This window comes from Hipposideros armiger, unplaced genomic scaffold, assembly GCF_001890085.2.
Source record: "Hipposideros armiger isolate ML-2016 unplaced genomic scaffold, ASM189008v1 scaffold_52, whole genome shotgun sequence".
In the NCBI taxonomy this organism is placed as follows: domain Eukaryota; kingdom Metazoa; phylum Chordata; class Mammalia; order Chiroptera; family Hipposideridae; genus Hipposideros; species Hipposideros armiger.
In genome coordinates this window covers 3,595,965-3,615,658 of record NW_017731402.1, presented here as the reverse complement: position 1 = coordinate 3,615,658, position 19,694 = coordinate 3,595,965, and the positions used below count along the sequence as shown (strand labels likewise).

General features: G+C 42.4%; 1 protein-coding gene across 19 annotated transcripts in view; it reads right to left on the bottom strand.

Moving 5' to 3' along the window:
- The window catches only part of NEDD4L (NEDD4 like E3 ubiquitin protein ligase), a 270,127-nt gene that overhangs the window by 64,030 nt on the left and 186,403 nt on the right, over positions 1-19,694 (bottom strand). For all 19 annotated transcript variants that reach the window (XM_019640653.1, XM_019640654.1, XM_019640655.1 and 16 more), the window contains 4 exons: positions 15,411-15,461; positions 6,832-6,893; positions 6,567-6,669; positions 4,730-4,896 (listed from right to left, as the gene is read on the bottom strand). In XM_019640653.1, coding sequence (XP_019496198.1) covers positions 4,730-4,896; positions 6,567-6,669; positions 6,832-6,878 — 317 coding nt within the window. In that variant the 5' untranslated portion in view covers positions 6,879-6,893; positions 15,411-15,461. The remainder of the gene's footprint in view (positions 1-4,729; positions 4,897-6,566; positions 6,670-6,831; positions 6,894-15,410; positions 15,462-19,694) is intronic.

Here is a 19,694-nt window from a genome sequence, read left to right as displayed (position 1 = left end):
CTTCCAACAAATATGTTTACACTGTTAACTTTATTGTTAAAGGGGGGTCATATGAAGGTTAGCTACCATTCAACCCCGTATTAAAATAACTCCTTATTATGGAAATCTGAATTAAGAAAGTTTTACTGTCTGTACACCTAATACATAAACTTTTGAATTCTAACAGAAATATATATCCTGCATATTTTATAGTCATATTGAAGTATATCTAGACTAAAAATAGTACATTAAATAGGTACCTTTAGTGAAATTGACATAATTATGGCTATATAGAAAATAATTAAAATCAAGGGACACACACATGAGTGTACTGATAAAATTTCTGAAACCACCAAAACAGAATGATAAAAAAATGACACTTCTGGAGATGTTAGAAAATGTAATACTGTTATCTGCGATTTCATGTTGCTGCAGTCATTTTTCTATGACTTTCATTTCTTAAGCACACAATGATTATAATAAAAAGTAATTATAAGGTATTACAGAACACACAGAAAATGAGAAGACCAGAATACATTTATGAAACATGTAAAATATTTCCGTAGTGTCTAAGAAGGCAAAGGAAACTTCACATTATCCTCTTTTACTTTCTGAGGATAGAAGCAATTTCACGCGAGGATGACTGACCTACTTAAAAAATGTTTTATATATAAGAGTTTCATCAGAATTTTAAATCGTCACTTGAAATACCAGTCATCATTTATACACTCAATGCTGACTAATATTTGCACGCAGACTATATGCCAGGTCCTAACACATACTTGAATTGTCACAGGAACTTTTGAGAGGTTAAAAATAATACAGTTTTCATATTACTATGTCTGCATTTTGTATCTCTCAGAAGTATATAAAATTCTATTATTTTGGAAGGACTGATTTTTTAAAAGAGGGCACTTAAAATCAATTAATACACTCTTCCTTACCCAACATGCTCAAATAATTAGTAATCAGTGTGAACCAGAAACAACTAAATAGCATAAAGAAGCAAGATACCTCTGATTCTGAAATTCCAACCATGGGCTTTTCTGGTCTTTAGTGATAAAACGAAAATATTCACACCATGGAGGCCTTAGCAACTGAACGAAAGGGTTTGGAATGAAAGTTACTGAAACTGACTATGCATAAATGGTCATTAGTGGGAAGATGAACATGTGAAAGTATTTTTTATCTGACAAATTAAAACAGAAAAATGATTTTATTGGGGGCAAGAAAAAAATATAAGAAATAGCTATTTCAATTTTTTTCAGTCATTCATCTCACACCCATATTCTTCATTTGAGTTTGATGGGAACTATACAAATTAATGACAAGAAAAACCCCCCACAAATTTATCAAGTTCAGTGCCAATTAAGATCAGTGTGTCAGATCATTTACATTCATGTACATTAGCGACTGTAATTATGACCTGAGTTACTCAGATATGACTAAATTACTGCTAAGACAGGAGAACATGGACAAAGTGTTTTAGAAAGGAGCTAATAAAAGAGTTAAAATAGATGTTTGAGTTTAACAAGTTCATTTACAGTCTTAATTCCTCACCATTTAAAAAATAATTATAGTTTTTACAGTAAAAAGTTTACAGTTTGTATTTAAATAGGAAAAGGACAAATCTAATGTTAGGGGTTTTTTAAAGCCATCATCAGACTTGAGAGGGTCAGGGTATCTTCCATGGTCACCTTCCATATGTACTACATCCAGGCCTACTCTGGACATTTCATTCAGCCATGTGCCCATGATCATGTTCAGCTGGGATTCATCTGTGGTCATTCAGTTAGTTAAAAGGTATTGGCTGAGCTCCTCCTTTGTGCCAGAGGCAAGGGGTGGCTCTGAGGATAAGAAAGCACGGCCCCTGCTAACACAGGGAATTGGAATATTACGCGCTCCATGCCGTGATAGGGGAAGCAGAAAGCATTCAGAGAGACCTGTCAGCAGCCATACGGCTCTCCCGAGGAAGGCGTATTAGGCTGACGTCTGAAGGTAGCTAGGAGAAGGGTTTGAGTTGTGTTTTGCTTTTCTGGGGGAAGAGGGGACGAGCACAACCTTGAGGCCAAAGGAGAACAGCAATCAGAAGGCAGCTGGGCAGAGTCAGGAGACTTCAGGGCACATTTATGACCATGGGTGGTGAGTCTGGGAGAGACGCGTGGGGCAGGACCTTATAAGAACAGCCTGAGGGCACTGTGATTTGTCAGGGTAAAACTTTCTCGGGGGGTTGAAGTTTGGGGCACACGTCTGTCATAAACTGGGTAAGAAATGAGTCCCCAGGAGACTGATTCTTTGCTTAGTACATGGTAATCACTGATTTCCTCAGATAGAGCCTTTTAATAAAGACACTTCTTCGTATCAATTTTCCTCCAAAGAGAACTGTAGTATTCTGTGAAAGCCAAATTATGAAAACATTTGCTTTTGAATTCAAACAATTCTAAAATTCTGGAAAGCCTGAGAGCTTCTGGCCAAGCCAAATAAAAGTTAAGGAGAAAGAACCCCGAATTCTCAAACAGTTCAGATGGGATAAAGAGGTCATTGTGGAAACTGACTCTTCCCTCATCTAAATAACTTTTTCTCTTGCTTTTTAGAAGTCATGTCTATTGGAAACGAGGCGCTCCTTGAGTTGCACCCAGAGGTCTACTGACGTCCTTCTTGGCTTAGTGCCTTTTGGCACCGCTGCCTCACCGATGGGACAGCCATGTCACTGGCTTCTCCCTCAGCCACATGTGAACCTGAACTTGGATGAAGAACTGCATTTTTCCCACGTTGCTCCTGGACAACTGATGAGCCAGCATTTCACAAGTTACAGCTTTTGTTTTGGTTTAGTTCCTTGGGACGCTGTCACCAAAGATGGTATGTTTAAAAAAAACATATGAAGTGTTTTCTCAAAAATTCCCTCATTAGTTTCACAACCCTATGAGGTAGAGAAAGCAACAATTATCTCCCTTTATCTCCAAAATCAGTCTTCATGATATCTAGTTAATGAAGGTGAACATTTTTCCGTATAGGTATTGGTCATTAGTATTTCTTCCTTTGTGAGTTGCTAGTGGTTTCTACAGAGGTCATGTGACACTCTTGTTAAAAGCCACCATAAGACTTGAGAGGGTTGGGTATCTTCTAAGGTCACCTTCGGTTCTGAAGTACTACATCCAGGCCTACACCTGCCCTAGACATTTCACTAACCCACGTGCCCTTGGTCCCCACAGGGTGCTATGTTTCCAGGTATCTCCTTTCTTATAATGTTTAGCAAAGGTAGATAATGGTGTTTTGCTTAGGGTACTGCTACCAAGATTCTTCTGATCACTAAGCTGTAACCAAGCCCAAGATGAGTTTAGTATTTTTTTTTATTACTACGAAGGGCTAGGGTAGTCAAATGGCTTACAATAGTTTTAATAGCTATGGTCATTAATCAAAGGGAAATAGTTAAAAAATTTTTAAAAGAATCAACTAAACCATTTCCATGGGAAAAAATATTACACCAAAGAAGAGTTCAACATCACCCCAGTGTTCGGACACTTAGGTTGTCCTGGGAACAACAAGCTGATGTCCCTGCTGGGCAGTCCAGCACTGACCGAGGGCAGCTGATATTCACGAGAACCCACTTGGGGGTTTAGGAAGGACAGGCTATTTGCTGTCACAGATTCTCCAAGCTTTATCTCTAAATCAAACAAAACCCAGAACAAACTTCTTGGCCACCTTCCCCACCCAGAGTCATATGCAGAATATCTTTGCAATGTCTAAAGATCAAAGGGTTATCAACATGATTGCCCACCATCGCATTGCTGATACCACTTGTTTCAAAAACATTAGCAAATTTCCTTTAGAGTCGGGGTTAAGGAGAAAATTATCTCTTCTAATATACTTGGCTTTTATTACATATTGAAAACTGTGTAATTCATTGAGAATTCTCTGCTTATCTTGGCTGCTAGGGAGCTCATGATGTCTAGGACTTTTTTCCTTTCCTTTTAATACTCTGTTTTTGCCTTCGATTGCATATTAATAGTTGTAAGTCTTGCTGTATACTACGATTTAAAAACAAGCTACTTCAGGTCCCTTTTATAATAGCTGAGGTTTACCTGGTGTTTATTTGCGAACATCAAACCAAGAACTGCCAAGTAAACAGAACAGTAATCAGTTCACTGCATCCCTGAGGCTGGGGAGCGATTAGAATAAACAGTAATTACCAATTCTGAGTTTGCAACCCTCCCAGGTGTTCCTAATTATATCAATGGAGTAATATATAAATTTCCCAAAAAGGAAAAACAAAAGTTTTTGAGAGGGTTGCCAAATCAAATAATTGAAGGAAATAAAAATCCAAACTCTTAAGGAAAAGAGAGAATTGCCAAGCCAATTTGCTTGCTTCTTTTCCATTCTGGGTTCATGAGAGGAGAACACTGAAGAAGAGGGAAGTGATATAATCACCAACCACACGTAAGATAAATCTAGGAAACAACCTCTGCTTTCTACTTCATGAATCTGTATAAAGAAGACACACAAAATGAATTCGTTCGTATTTCCAATAGCAGAATGGGATACAAAGGCGGGAGCTTCTTGATATCACACACATCCCAAAGGGCTCCCACATTCATTCACTAAATGATGATGGGGGAATCCTGTGGTGCTACAGAGCCACATGCTTGCAGGGACATAAGATTTAGTTCCCCACCTTGTCCTAAAGAGCTGCCATGGTGGGACCTAGCTGCAGAGGGTGGGTGTGTGTTCCTGGCCCTTGTGTGGTACTCACATCAAGCTCGGCCGGTGCCACTGAGTGGTCCGGTTGTTGTGGTTGACATAGTAAGTCCGGCCTAAGTTGTCCACTTTTTCTTCCCAGCCAGGAGGCAGGGGTGGGGGTGGGAGCTCCTCCTGGCGCTGGGAAGACGAGTCATTCGAGTCAACAACTTCCCATCCGTGCTGTGGAGTAAAATCAAACGGGAGATCAGGAGGCTGGTCCTTCAGATGCGGGGAAGAGCCAATCACGGTGCTGCCTGTGACTTCTTCCTGACTGCCGCACGTGGGCTTGTGCAGTAACTGCAGGCGCCATGTTTGGAGAAGTTTCCAAAGAGGGGCAAAGAAATCAATTCTAGAGGAGTCTTAAAAATATGTTCAGCCACGGCCAGCTAACTATGCTGCCTTCTAAGATGACTGTGTCCTAGGGGACAACAGAGTTGGGTACGTACAGTGTGTTATGTGATTTAAGTCACATTATATTCTTTGCATAGTTCATGTTTGTTATTTTGACCTGAGGGCCTCCAGGGCTGTACAAAACCACGGCAATGACACGGGTCATGTTATAGCTGTCGTCTTTTCAACACCTCCCTAAGGTAAAAGGGAGCTGGGAAGATAAGCCACACTGTATGTATGTTCTAACAGAACTCACAGCACGAGTGACCAGGAGGCCCCGGGCTCTATCGCTCCCCAGGGTGGGTGGCATTGAGGCTGGCTTTGGAGGTGAGGTTCCCACTCGGGATCTAGGACAGCATGGCAGCCAGAGGAAGCCGGGAAGCGGCAGCTTTCTACTTAGAAACTCCCCACTTGGTACCGCCACATAAACAGGCTTCATGGTACCCGAGTTAGAATTACATTTTGCAACACATATTTTAGGCATTAAGTATTCCTTCCTAACATCCCCCAGTAAAGTCACTGGAAAATTAAGTAATTCACTGGTTACTGCAGTTGGAAGGCTAGAAGAGTGAAAAAAATTCCTTGGATTTGAGATAAAAATCTGTTGATGTGCTTATGAACTCTTAACATTCACGACAGTCTACCACCCACTTCTCTCCTCCCCACACAGAGAGAGATGAAAGCTCACACATGAAATACTGCCTGGAAATATGACCTGCCGGTATGAGGGAGGTTTGATTAACTTGCCCATAACGCATTATTCACGTATCACGTAGATGCGACAGCTGCAAACAGATGTGCAAGTAAGCCATGGAGGGGCCTTGTTTAACGGACATTTTCAGAACAAGATGAGAATCTGACAAAACAGTGCTGTCTGAAGGGCGTGCTGAGAAGGTACAACAGGCCTCACGGTATGGGTATGTGACTAGAAAGTTAAAAGGCAGCTATGCCAGGAGGGAAAATAAAATAAAATTCCTCTGGACAGCTCATTCCAAAATGGATTTCTAGAGGCAAGCTTTCCTAATGCATGCTATCACCTGTGGGCCAAATGAGTAAGAAACCTGGAAAAGATTTTCTGAATCATTTTATCTCCTTTGAAGCAGTTCCAAGTGCTAAAAGGAATTTACAAAGAGCCGAGAATCCAAAGCAATAAGACAATTAAATATGTGAGAATTTCACATAGGGGCGGGGCTATTAATAAAATATGGGTCTAGCATTTTATAAAGGGAAGCCCCTTCAATTACTAGTGTTGTAACATAAAATGAAAAGTCCAACTTTTTACTAAAAACAAACACATTGGTGGATTATCAAACATAGATTCATGGGCAGTTTTAAGGTTTTTTTTTCCATATTTAAGCTTTAGAAACTTTTATTTACTTGAATTCTAAAGTCTTATGGTAAAATATTAATATGACCTCAGGCAGGGAAGAGAGGCGAAGGCCTGAAGCTCTGACGCTTACCTCCATGTCATCCCTCTGTTCACTGTTTTCTTCGTCTTGACCTCCATTTTTCGGCATATAGGCCATTTTCAATCGCAAAAATCCCTTAACTCGAGATTTATGACTGTGTGACGGAAGAAAATCAGTTATAAAGGAAAAGACTTGGTTACAGCTTTCATATACATGATGACTTTTGAAAACGATGAAACAGAAAAAGAAATGGCATCTTCCTCAGAGAAAACCAATAACCAAGGTGTAAAAAGGACGCCTGCCCCCGAGGGCTCACCTTCTCGGTCTGAGGAGAAAATCCTTAAATGTGTAGGGTCGCTCCATGGTTGGGTCTTCTGTCTACAGGAAGAAAAAGCGGGTTTTAATACACTTGACAGTGTGTACCTGAGATACACCCACCTGGATTACAGAGAATACATTTTCATATATTAGAATGTGGGAATGGTGCGCAGTTGGCGCCTCACCCAGTACTTGACAATTAAACATTTGATAGGTCAACAGAACTTTATCTACTCAAGATCCACTAGATGTCACTATCAACATCAGAGTTTAGGAGCCAACCCCAGTCTTAGACAAATGACAAAATTATAGTGGTCATTGCCAAGAGTCATTTCTAACTGCAGGGTGGAGGCCTCAATCTCGCACACTGATTAACGTCAGTGAACCAGTGGTCACTGATGCCTTCTTGTCTCTTTGAATCAAGACACCTAAAAATGGAGTTAACAGGAAAACATGCAAGATCCAGTCTGTGAAGGCAATTTTACTTTATTTTTTAACATTACAGTATCGTGTCCTCAGTCTAAGAAAGAGTATCTCCTCCATAGAGATAGTCCTAGGTGGCACCATCCATCAGCCTTTGCTTGTTGTTTATTAAATGAAGCTATGAATGCAACGGTCACATTTATCCGTTTTTAAAAGAAATCAAAAGACTGCAAAATCAGTTGGTCAAAGCAAGCAGGAAATTAAAAAAAATTGTTACTATTTTGTTAATTTTTAAATACTATAGGTAGTAAAACTTCAAATACGTACACTCTTAATAAAACACAATTTAAAATATTTACTTTTGTAACAAGAAAGACAAACCACACAACGATAATTTTTTATGCCATAAGGGTGTGTGTACGCATTTATATTTGAAATGTTATCTGTTTATGTCATTCTCTGCTTTAAATTCCCGGTGGCTTCCTACCTTGATTAGAATAAACTGAAAATTCTGTCCTATGGCTTCTAAGGTCAAACAGGATCTGGTTGTTAATTACCTGTAACCTCACCGGGTACCAGTATTTCCGTCCATGCCTCAGTCCAGCTGTCCTGGTCTCCTGTCCACACATTACATCTAATCCTGCCCTAGCAGGTCCTTCTGCTGGACAGCTCTGGCTCCAGAGGCCACGGCTGCTTCTATATTTCCACCCAGTTCTGAGGGCCCAGGTCACATCTTAAGACATTGCATCCTAAATTGCCACCATTCGCCTCTCCTTCTCACCCTCTATCACAGCAGCTTGATTTCTCTTCCTCCTTTTGGCTATCTGACATTATGCTGTTCATTTATTTATTTACTAGCTTATTACTTATCACTTCGAGAATGTAAGCTCAGGGGATTCGATACCTGCGCCTGCTCACCTTTGTACCTTTGGTGCTAAGAACACTGTCTGGAACAAAGTAGGCACCTGTACAGTAGCTGCTTAATTCATCTGATCTACAGTAAACTACCTGAAAATTCACCATCACTGAAGAAAGTCCATTATCTTCTCTAGACTGTTCTCACTGAGGCAGTCAGGTTAGACATTTTGGAAATATTTTCTTTAAAAAATATTTAAATAATCACTTATGATGGAAAATATATTAATCAAGAAGAGTATCGCTGGTACTTCTTGCTTTTTTCATTTATTTAACCAACAAATAATTTTAGAAAATACCTCTGTGAAAGACATGTGGATACAACATGGTACAGGCACATTTCGTTTTATCATACTTCGCTTTCTTGTGCTTCACAGATGTTTTTTCTTTCCTTTTTTTTTTTTTAACAAACTGAAGGCAAGACCCTCCACCAGCAAAAAGACTACAATTCACTTTACTGTGGTACTCGCGTTATTGCAGTGGAACTGAATCCTCAGTCTCTCCAACGTGTGCCTGTACCTTCCCTTAGGGTTACAGCTATGGAGGACGGGCCATCATGTCAACAAATAACTTGACTCTAAGGCAGAACAAATTCACGGACATGTGGAGGTCACACTCAGACTCGGGATGGAGGAAGAGATTGATTCTGACCTGGGGATCAAAATGGTTTTCGGGTGTGTGGTACAATCCGAGATGCATGGGAAAGTTTTGAGAGGTGGAGAACTGGGAGGAAGGGTAGTTGAAGCGGAGGAAATCAGCAGGGTGAGCAAAGCTATGGGGTCCTTGGCAGGCAGGGACGAGGAAGTGAGGAGCAGCAGAGAGTGCAAGGGAGAAGGGAACAGAGAAAACCATATTTCTCAAGGGGACTCTGAAAATGAAACTGTCCATACACTACATAGTTTAAAGGCAAACGCCACACAGACCAAGAGGCCGATCTCCTAGGGCTGTGTCCTGGCTTCGTTATTTACAGAGCCACATGGGCAAGGCCAAGTTCCTTGCCTCTCTGTCCTCACTATAAAGTGGGGCAGTCACAGGATCCTACTCACAGAGTAAGTGTGAAGAGTCAATCAATCAATCGATTGAGCTGATATATACAACGTCCTCACGAGGGTTCCTGGCACATTTAAAACACGTTGACATTATCATCAGCCTGTTCTACATTTGCATGTCACTTGTGACTACTGCAATAAAAGGCAGGGCATTATAACAAAGAAATTCACCTCCACAGAAATTCTCTAGTGACCTGGTGGGTAACTACAGGCTCCTTCGTGGCCTGATCCAGGTTCCTACATGATCAGATTCCCTGGAGAAAAGCCCAGTGGCGACCCCTAGGGCAGCACTGAGAGCGCTCCTGGTAGAAGGCCATCTCAAACAGAATGATGCTAACAGTATTATTGGCGAAAATCGATGCTGCTGCCTCCTGTCCCAGGACATGAGGGCTTAAAGAAAATCTTGTGGCTACACAGCACTTTCATCTTAAAAAGATTAGATGCATTCAGCAGAACTCCAGTCACGGTGATATATTGTGAGATAAACAGCTTTGTGAACAGATGGAAGGAAACGGCCTTACCAGGACCCTGGACTCAGAACCTGGATGCACCACCCCAAAGCACACAAGCCTTATGCTAAGCATCCCGTCGTCCCTGGCCCGTGGCTACATCACACATCGATGCTGGAGACCCAGGGTCTGGTCCAGCACTGCATGAACCTGCTGATCCCTGGGCAAGTCGCCTCCCTCTCTGGGCCCAGGTGTCCTCACCTGTAAAATACAGTGTGTGGATCAATGGTCCCTAAAGTCCCTCTAACTTCTATGACACTGAACCCCATATGTGTGAGAGGGAGCTGTACCCTGCTACCAGCTGTGGACCCTCATCTGAGTTACCTTCAGGTACAGTTAAGACGCCTAACCATACCACTACTCTGAAAATGCCTCCCTCTAGGAAAACGAAAATCCAAAAGTTACCTAGGGTTGTCTGGAGTGGCACTTGACTAAAACGGGAGAAAGTCATGTCTTAAAAATAGCTCTCTACCCCCCTGCCCCTCCCTCCACTCCCAACCAGCGCATTTCCCATGGATACAGAGATTTTTGTAACTGGTATATGTAGGTGTGCTCAGGGCTCAGAGGGCAGAGGAGCCACAGCTGACAAAGGAAGAGGCGAGAGAAATGACAGAGGAGCAATAGGCCAACACCTGTCAGAAACGTCATTCTGTTGTTAATGCAGGTTTTGGAGTTATTTTTGTCTCTACATAATTGGGTAATACAAGTCATAAATACTGTTACGAACTTTTAGGCAATGACACACTGAATTTAATAATCATGTAAAAATTGTATTTTTTTAAAAAATCAACAATAATAGTATAGTTACAGCTAAATGTACTCTTGATGCCCAATTGTACAAGAAAAAAGAGAGCTGTATTTCAGCTGTAGGACAGACGTCAGGTTGGTTGGGTAGCAACTTCCTAAATGACAGTCTCTCCACTCCTCCATGTGCTTTCAGCACATCTTGACGCCCGAGTCTCCCAGGTAACACGAATAGCATCAGAGGTAACACGAATGGCATCACTCTGCTCAGTGAACGCGGTGGAAGAGCTAAGATGCTGACACACAGCTGGATGGAAACTTGGTGGCACCTATGCGAATGCCCCCAGTTCACAGGTCAGAACACAGAGGCCTAGAGTGCAATACTAACTTATTAAATTAGCAAGGCAACTCGCCCATCTCCCAGATTGGGGTCAACAATGCCTGAGAGATCTTGTAAAGTATGACCAGTGGAGACAGTCTGTGACGATGAACTGATGTTTCATTCTTGGACCTGCGTAAAAGGTCAGATTAGCAACCTTATTTACTCTCCGATTCCCTCTTCTTCTTTCACTCACTCAAAAATAAATAAAATGGAAAAGAAATATTCAAGCTGAGTGGAAAATGTGGAACAGGAGCAAAGGAAACAGAGGTCTCCACCATTCTAGACTTCTTGGATCTCATTTCCTATTCATTTCTTGTCCCTCCAGGAAAACAAACAAACAACAAACAAAAACAACCTGGGAGAACTGAGCCCAAGGGCCATGAATGAAGGTGAATCACAATTTTAAATTATTTTCTTTCATCTAGAAACATATGGTAAATATAAAGTACTAAGGAATCCATGATCAAAGTGGGAGAAAGAAATTTCCTTTTTTTCTTTTTATCACTCTTACTCTTTCCTGTTTAGGGGACAATGACAGGGTTGACCCTGGCCTCCTCTGGCCCACGTGGTCGATAACTGAGGTAGGCAGTGACCAGCAGACAGCGTGCATGCCACCCTCACAATCCTCCCTGCCTATCTCTCCGCTGAAGGCAGCCTCCTTTGCTTGTCTCCCTGGAAGAGCTCCAACCTGGACTTCCACAAGGGCCCACAAGGCCCAGCAGGGCACGTAATTAATCCAGGGACCCAACAACGGGCAGTGGGCCAAGGAGGACCTGCGTGTGCCAGGTTCGAGATGCCAAAGTGCTTGTAACTTCGAGTGTGTGTCCACGGAAGCGTCAGCTCCTAAATCAGCCCCTGAGAGGTGAGGTCACGGTGACCCTCTCGTCTTCCTAGTAGGCTTCTTGGGGTCAGGGAATTTATGGCTGCCAATAAGAGACAGCTTAGGAGAACCATTCCTAAGAATGCAAAAGCAAGGTTTTACATTGCAAACACTGGCAGCTGCACCAATCCGTCTCTAGGATTTCAGCAAGGGAAGAAGGTTCTTCAGCAAACATCATTGCTAGGTTTAAAAGATTTCCTTTGAAAACCGTACCCTCAAAAAACAAAAAGTGGGATATTTAAATTATTGACAATAACTTTCTAGCAATCACAAGCTATTATACCAAGTTTAGTTCTGCTGTCTTGAATCTTCTCCATCAAGTTCCTGATTTAGAAAGGAGTTTCATTCAAATGCTGGCAACCTCTTAGACCAAATCAAGGCAGAGATTATAATATATATATTTTTAGACAGAACAAAGGTTCATGGTATCTTGGGTCAACAAGAGAAAGCCTCATTCTGGGCTGAAAATGCCTTATGATAAGTAAATGCATATATATGTCAACATGGAGGTGTTGGTGATTAAAGTATTTTGCTAATACTGATTTTAAAAATTAAAAGTACAGATTTTAATAATAATCAAAAGTTACTACTATTTATCTTAATTTCTATGATTCCAAGTTTAAGGGCCATATGAACTAAATTAAATATTCTTGCTATATTAGATATGTAGAACTAGAGAGAAACAGCCTCAGGTAGGGGGGAAAAGTCAGATGAAATATCACCGAGTAAAACTGGTGGGTTTGGGAATTGCCCCACCCCAACCCCCTCCCACAACCAAAATTATCTGCGGAAAAGGAAATCTAGCACCATACGTGTCTGACCCAAGCCAGGGAACTCGGGTCTGATCCTCACATGTACCATCCCATATGGTACCCATTTGACATATGCGGCTTTTTAAATTTAAACTAATGAAAGTGAAATACAATTATAAATTCAGTTTCTCAGTCCCATTAGCCAGATTTCAAATGGTCAGCTCCCACATGGGGCTACGCATTGGGTGGTGCCACTAAGTTGCCTAAGGCAGGAATTTGCGTCACTGATCAGATTCATGCCCATCAGCAAATGTCTGCTGAAGGAATAAATTCTCTGTTAGCCAATGAGGCTGCATAAAATTGATTAACGATCAAACACCCAGTCAGATTTCTTGTCTCGAGAAGGCCTGGGTGGGCTGGCGATGGCAACTTTACCACCACATTACTAGCCCCCATGGTCTTCTCTTATTACTAAAGAGACAACTTTCCTAATTTCTTCTATCTAAAATTTGATGATTTTGACAAATACTGAGTCCATGGGCCGTATATGATCTGCCTTGACAATGGTCATGTAGCTATCAAGAAAAGAGTATCCATTATCTACTCCACACAACGCATTCACATGCTAACGTCCATTTTACATACCCACGCTTATGATATCATGCAAACTATAATGGCACTGCAATTTTCCCCATCAGAGTCCTACAAATGTGCTCAAAGACACACACAAGAGCGCTTCAAATCCCAGGACCCAAAGGCCACGTCCATTCAGAAGATGATAGGTGGGTTCTATCACCACCTCCAGGATAAAGAATGTACCTTCACCCTTCTGCTTTCTTTGGGGTCCATCTCCCGGACTGCAGTTGGCTACACAAAGCCAGCCAGTTTCAAGTGTGGAGATCATGGCCCTCCAATGTAAGCTCATCTTTCAGTAGAAAATAAAAAATGGGAGGAGATTCCATGACTCAACTGGCTCATCTAGTGCAGAAGTTCTCCATTCTATCTAGGTATTCGCTGTTCTACTCTCTTTCATGGGCTGGTTTCTGTTCTAGCCTGGAACTGTTGTACCACATTCTTCTTTGAATGCTCACTCTCGCCTCCATCCAAATCCAAAGCTGAACCATTCCTTCTGCCGCGTGGGTCTCTGAAGAGGAACATTCTTCTACGCCCTTAGAATCCCACCCAACCTTTCAAAACCAATCCGCACTCACTCAAAGAAGGGATTGTTGGAGCAGGTGGGTTAGAAATATTACTTCCGCCTCTTAGAGAATGTTAGTGCATATTTGCTTTGACTGAGATATGGTTTTTATGTGAGGGACAAGGGTGTGGGGATACCCACGATGAAGAAGTGGCCAACCAACCAATACTGTCTAAAAATGTGAGGCTATTACAGCTTCAACCTGAAGAACATAAACAGAAAACCTGCTGATGGAGAGAGAGATACGTGAAGAGTTTTTCCTCACAAATGTTGAGATCGCCATATCCTCTCAACGTGACTTTAAAAGAACCATCAGGTTTCTGATGGCTTACAGAACTGGTCTCACGCACACGCATGCACCCACCCACTGTAGGCATCTGGGAGCTTCAGGTTTTTTATACAGAAACAAAATATTCTAATGATATCACTGTTGTTTCCCATCTTTTGGAAGGGAATGTACTTGAAACCTTTCTTCCTTAACAGCCCCCCTGAGTAAATAAGAATAAATTGCTTGCTATCACATTCCTTCACAACCTATCTCCAAAGCTTCCTGGTTAAGAAACAGTGTTTCTTGGTATTTAACGTACGGTAATAGGCACCATTTCAACGCGGTGGTAGGCTTACATAAGCTGGTTTAAGTCATTGTTACTTTACAGACTATTTAAGGTATTTGCTCATACAAAGCATTAACAAAACAACAACAACAACAACAAAAAATGCTCTTGGAAGGCAGAAACATTTGTAATTCCCTCATAGCTGCTATTTATGTCACTTTGTGTTGCCCAGGGGACAAGGGCCAGAGGAGAGGCATGGAACAATTTGGAAAACCAAAGCTGGAATACAAAGTGATCTACGTTTCACCAAAGCCTCCAGGTCTTGTCCCCACATTCTATCTATAGTCCCTCAGGGGTACGTGGGTGACACCTCTAACCTCAGTTACGAGTCAATAGCTCAAAATGTTTTACTAGGGCCGGCCAAGTGGCTCAGTTGGTTAAGAGCTCGCTCAGGAGTGCAAGCTCTGAGCAATAGCGGGTCGAGTCCCAGCCTGAGCTGAGCTGCTGCTGAGCTGCTGAGCTGCCAACAGGTGGCAGGATGGCTCAGCTAAAAAAAAAATAATTTTACTACTCATCTGAGCAGAGAGAAATGGTAGCAACACCACAAAGGCTAACTCAGTATAATTCCTGAAGCTAGGGTGGGTGGTTCCAGGTGACAAGTTCACTTAGAACCAACAGCATCTTTTCTTTCGTTGGTGCTGACTGAGAAAGCCATATGGCAAAATCTGGGAAACACTAGCTTGTATAGATGGAGCCCACCAAAAAACGGCATGTGCAATTCTACACAAAGGCAACAAATGTTTGATTAGACCCAAGGGGTGAATTTAAAAGCAAAATCATGTCGATGACAAGGGAGGGTTTTTGATAGAAGGAGGGAGCTGCTTTGCATGAGGTGACAAAGGAAGGCCAGCTAAAGCACAGAAGAGACGGGAGCTGGTGATGTTGACAAGCATACTTGGGTGATTCAGGTACACTTGCTTTTGACAATTAAGCTAGCTCCTATCCCCTGGAAAGGACCACTTTCTAGAAAAGAACTAGGGCCAGAGAACATGCTCGCTATTTCAGCCTTCTCCACTGTGTTGAGGATATATTAATCTGAAAACACATGTAGCCACAAACATTAGAAACCGCTGCTCACAGCGTGCAACAGAACACAGGTAACCGTCCTTACCGGGAGATGACTAAGGGGCACGTCGACCTGTCCCAGGAAGTCGTCTCGTGTCTGTTGGGAAGAGAGAGAAGGGTTAATGTTTCCATCTATTTCACTGAGCATCAGCATTCTTAAAAATGTTTCTTTACAAACAGAGGCAAAGGTCCAGGGCCTGACACTGGAGTGCAGTGGGGATGGGGCCAAGGCACACGGGCCAGATGAGACACAGACAGCTGTTTCCTCGGAGACCGGTGAGCCCAAGGCCTCGCATGCCTGACCTTTAGCTGCCCGAGACTCTGTTGAGCATCCACTACCCAACAGACGGCGGTAACGGGATACCTCCTGGACCTGGGGAGCATATGATTCGGGACCACAGAGGAATTGAGGGCACAACTGGCCTAAAGAGAAGCTGGTACAGACCAGTTGGGATCATTTTAAAGAATATTTATTGATCAAATGCTATAAACTAAAGAACTCCCTAAGAGCTGAGAGTCTGGGGAAAGAGCATAGAGTCTAATTATTAATAAACCTTGGAAATTACTTATTGTTAAAAAAAAAAAGTGGCATCAAACTTTTAATCTAGCCAGTACATTCTTTCAGAATCCAGGTTCGTGGATTAGTTACTGGTTAATTTTTGGACACACCATGCGCCTCCCTCCCTCCATCTACAACACAGCATGCGTCTTTCTGACTTAAAAGAGACCCAGATGAAATTCATTTGGAGGAGCTTACGCGTCCCCTTTCAGACTCTGGAAGACACCTGGGATGTCATGGCTCAGATTCCGGGGTCACTGGCTTGGGCCACAGGGTATCTGAGAGGTCATGTTTACACTATATCCTGCTGTTTAGAGGGCCTGTGTCAGAGCCCCTGATGTTTATACGACCTGAGGTGCACACAATGACTTCTGTTACCCTCATAAAAAAACACGCAGTTGTATCTGCCACATTTGAAAATGCCTAAAAGCTGGAAAGCTCTTTAGAAGTGCTCAGACCTGTCCCACAGCTAGCTTGAGGAAAAGCCCAAAAGGGAATCCAGATCAGATTACCACGGAATTTTCTCATTTACAGAAACCGCTTTTCAAATATACTTGAAAAACTTCTCTTCCTGCATTTAAAAAGCAGCAGCAGGTAAATATGAATGAGATTTAGTGAAATGATTTGCTCCAGGCTGGCTTAGGATTTCCTTTTCGGTAATTTTCAAAATGTAATTAACTAGAAAGCTATCCGTCTCCTCTAAAGGACGCATGAAGGATAATGAAAAATCCAAGTTACCACGAGTCGGGGGTGCGTGAGGCATGAGACGAGCCCCAATCCTTATGAAGAGCGTCTCATTTCTTTTGTTTTCTCAGCTTTATCTGCTACCACCCACCATGGAGATATCTCATCTCCATGAAAAGCAGTCAGCAAGGCCCAGAAAAGGAAGACACCTTTGCTGTCCAGGAGTCAGGCAGCATTCCTGCCCCCAATTTGGCAATTTAGTTAACTATCAGTTATCTCTACAATAAAAAAAAAATAAGACTAGAAAAACAGAAGTGTGTTGATTAGTGACCATAAATTGTGTTGTCTCCCTAACTGTCATTTGTCCCCCTCTCCCTTCCTGCTACTGGTGCTGATGCTGTGAAAGAAAAGGACACGAGATGCAACCATCAGAAGGAAAAGACCATCTTATTCGAAGCTCTCTGTATAACCTGATTACCTCTGAAAGGCTACTCATCCATTGTTAATTAACCTCAGGGCACTGTAACAGAAATTCACGGAACACCTACACACCCGTGCTGTTTTGCTGGGGGATGTTAGAGTTCTAAACTGATCAAACAAGTTCAGTTTTTCCCAGACACGCCAAGACAGGCCCTGCCACGAAGGGCTACAGCAACGAAGTGGGCACTGTGCCAAGGCCACGCCGAACCCTCAAACCCCTAGGAGGTCAGCACCCTTATTGGGCCCATTTTATAGGTGGGGAACCTAGGGACCAGGGAGGTGTGCAACCTGCTCCGGGTTCCTATCTGGGCAGGCTGGTGGTTCCAGAGTCTGGGCTCTTCACTCAGTCGCCCTCTGTCCTGTGTCTCAGTAGCCGGCAGGGAACCACGGCCGTGCACCAGCTTTGGACATCTCACTAGAAGTCAGGCTCTAAGCGGTGTGGCTGACATAGGACTCTGATGAGAGCACCATTTTCTGACACTCTGGGGGTGGGGGCAGTTCTGTTAAAATGTCCATCTGCGATGTTATTTTAACACTATCTCCTTTCCTCAAATGAAACGGTTTACTGAATCCCTGAGGCACTGACTAGAAAGCTAAGTGGCTTCGCTTGCACCTGAACGAGTCTTCTCTTTACATTTAAAAACCAATTTCTAAAACAGCCGAACATGGAGCAACCTCACCATGAAAAGAAACACAAGGCTCTTATTTCTGGTTTACACCAAGGATGACTGAAACAAAATGATTTTCTAAATAAAATAGGGAGCAAGTGCAGAACAGCACATGGGCAAGAGGAACTGGCTTAAACAAGTGTTCTGTCAGCCACTGGAAGGTATTGGTGACATCTATGGGGTTGTCGGGAAAGTCATAACACATTTTTGCAACAAAAAACATAGAAAAAAATACGTCATGACTTTTTCGGCAACCCACTAGGTTTAAAAACAACCCACTATTGTCAAAACTATAGAAATTTCCGGCAATATAAAATATTTAGATTAATGATGCTATCCTAATTGTAAGATGTCTTCAATACCATAAAGGAGTCTCCTACTGCATCAGAGGGCCTACTAATGACCTTTATGCCTAGATGAGAGGCAGGAGTGTCTCAAGGACCCCTAGGTCTGATGGTCTCAGAAGTTAGCAATGCTGGTACTGGTAGGATCCCTACCTGTGGGCCCTGGAACAACAAGGTTTCGGGCCATCACAATATCCTAGGTCATCACTGCCACAGGACGACCTCTTATGCCAATGTTATAAAAAATACACTAATCAAATCAATTTTTCATAATTTCCATTACAAAATGATTTCCATCAAGCATCATGTCAACTGTAAGAGGCTTCACAAACCAAACAAGTTTCAACACATACAGTGAATACTGGCATTTCCTGTGCTTGTTTCTATGTGGTAAATGCTGTCAAGTTCAACCGCAATTACCTGTCACATTATTTTAGAGGCTGAAAATGTACAGGTTAGTGCCAATTAGAAATGCTTTCCTTTTGACAAGCCATCAAACATTTTCCCACTGTAATGACAATGCATAACAGAGCCCCTGAAATGTGTCATATAAGGTAAAAACAAAAACAAACAAATCATATTCCACTATAGGAAAAGTGAAATTACTATACCAAACACCATCTCTCTTACAGCTTTCTCTCTAAATGATGATTAACTACATCCAGGAATGCTCATCTCTGCTTTAAAAATAACTATTCCCTTTTGAAGAAGAAGGAAGGGGACAAGTATGTGCCATCGCCATGGAGGTATGCTGAGCTATGTGTGAATGCCACTGGAGCTCAATGCCTGGGGACGATTACAACAGCGCCAGTGAAACCCTATGATGGACCTGGGGCATTTCCCAGGGCTTTCTGAGTGCATGCTGGGCTGGACCTGCCAACACTGAAGTGGACACCCGGCTCGGTTATCCTCACAAAATAAATAAGACTGAATTTCTCAAAGAACACATCCATGCAAAAAACAACACAGGCGACTTTTGATCTCTAGGTCAGAACTGCACTCCAAGGATGTGACCTGAGTCCTACCCCACACTGATGACCATAGAGGCCCTGGTGAGAGCGAGGTTAGGACTATGCATTTCACATCGAAGCTGAAAGGGAGAGCAGAGGGGCTATGTGGGGAGAAAAGCACTGGAAGCAAGTGGGGGTGCTTGCAGGGAAGGCTGGGGCCATACAGGCTCATTGAGAAAGGTACGAGTGTATCAAAAAGGATTGGCGACTCTTGCAAGGCAAATCCACACTTAATACTGGAGCTGTATATTAATGCAATATTTTTTAAACTGAGATGCAACTTCACTAGTAGTTCACAAGAAACTTTTTAAAAAATAAAATATAATGGAATAGAAAATATTATTGCCTCACGTGAAATATTTATTGAGTGAGTACTGCTTCAAGAAACATTTCAGTTATGTACATATACAAACGTGTGTACTATGCTGTGATCTAAAATAAATTTCTTTTTATGTGTCACCATCAAAAGTTTAAAAGCAGGACTGGCCGAGTGGCTCGTTGGTTAAGAGTTGGCTTGGGAGCGCGAGCTCTGAGCAGCAGGGCCCCTGGTTCGAATCCCACATGGGCTAGTGACACGGCCCTCTA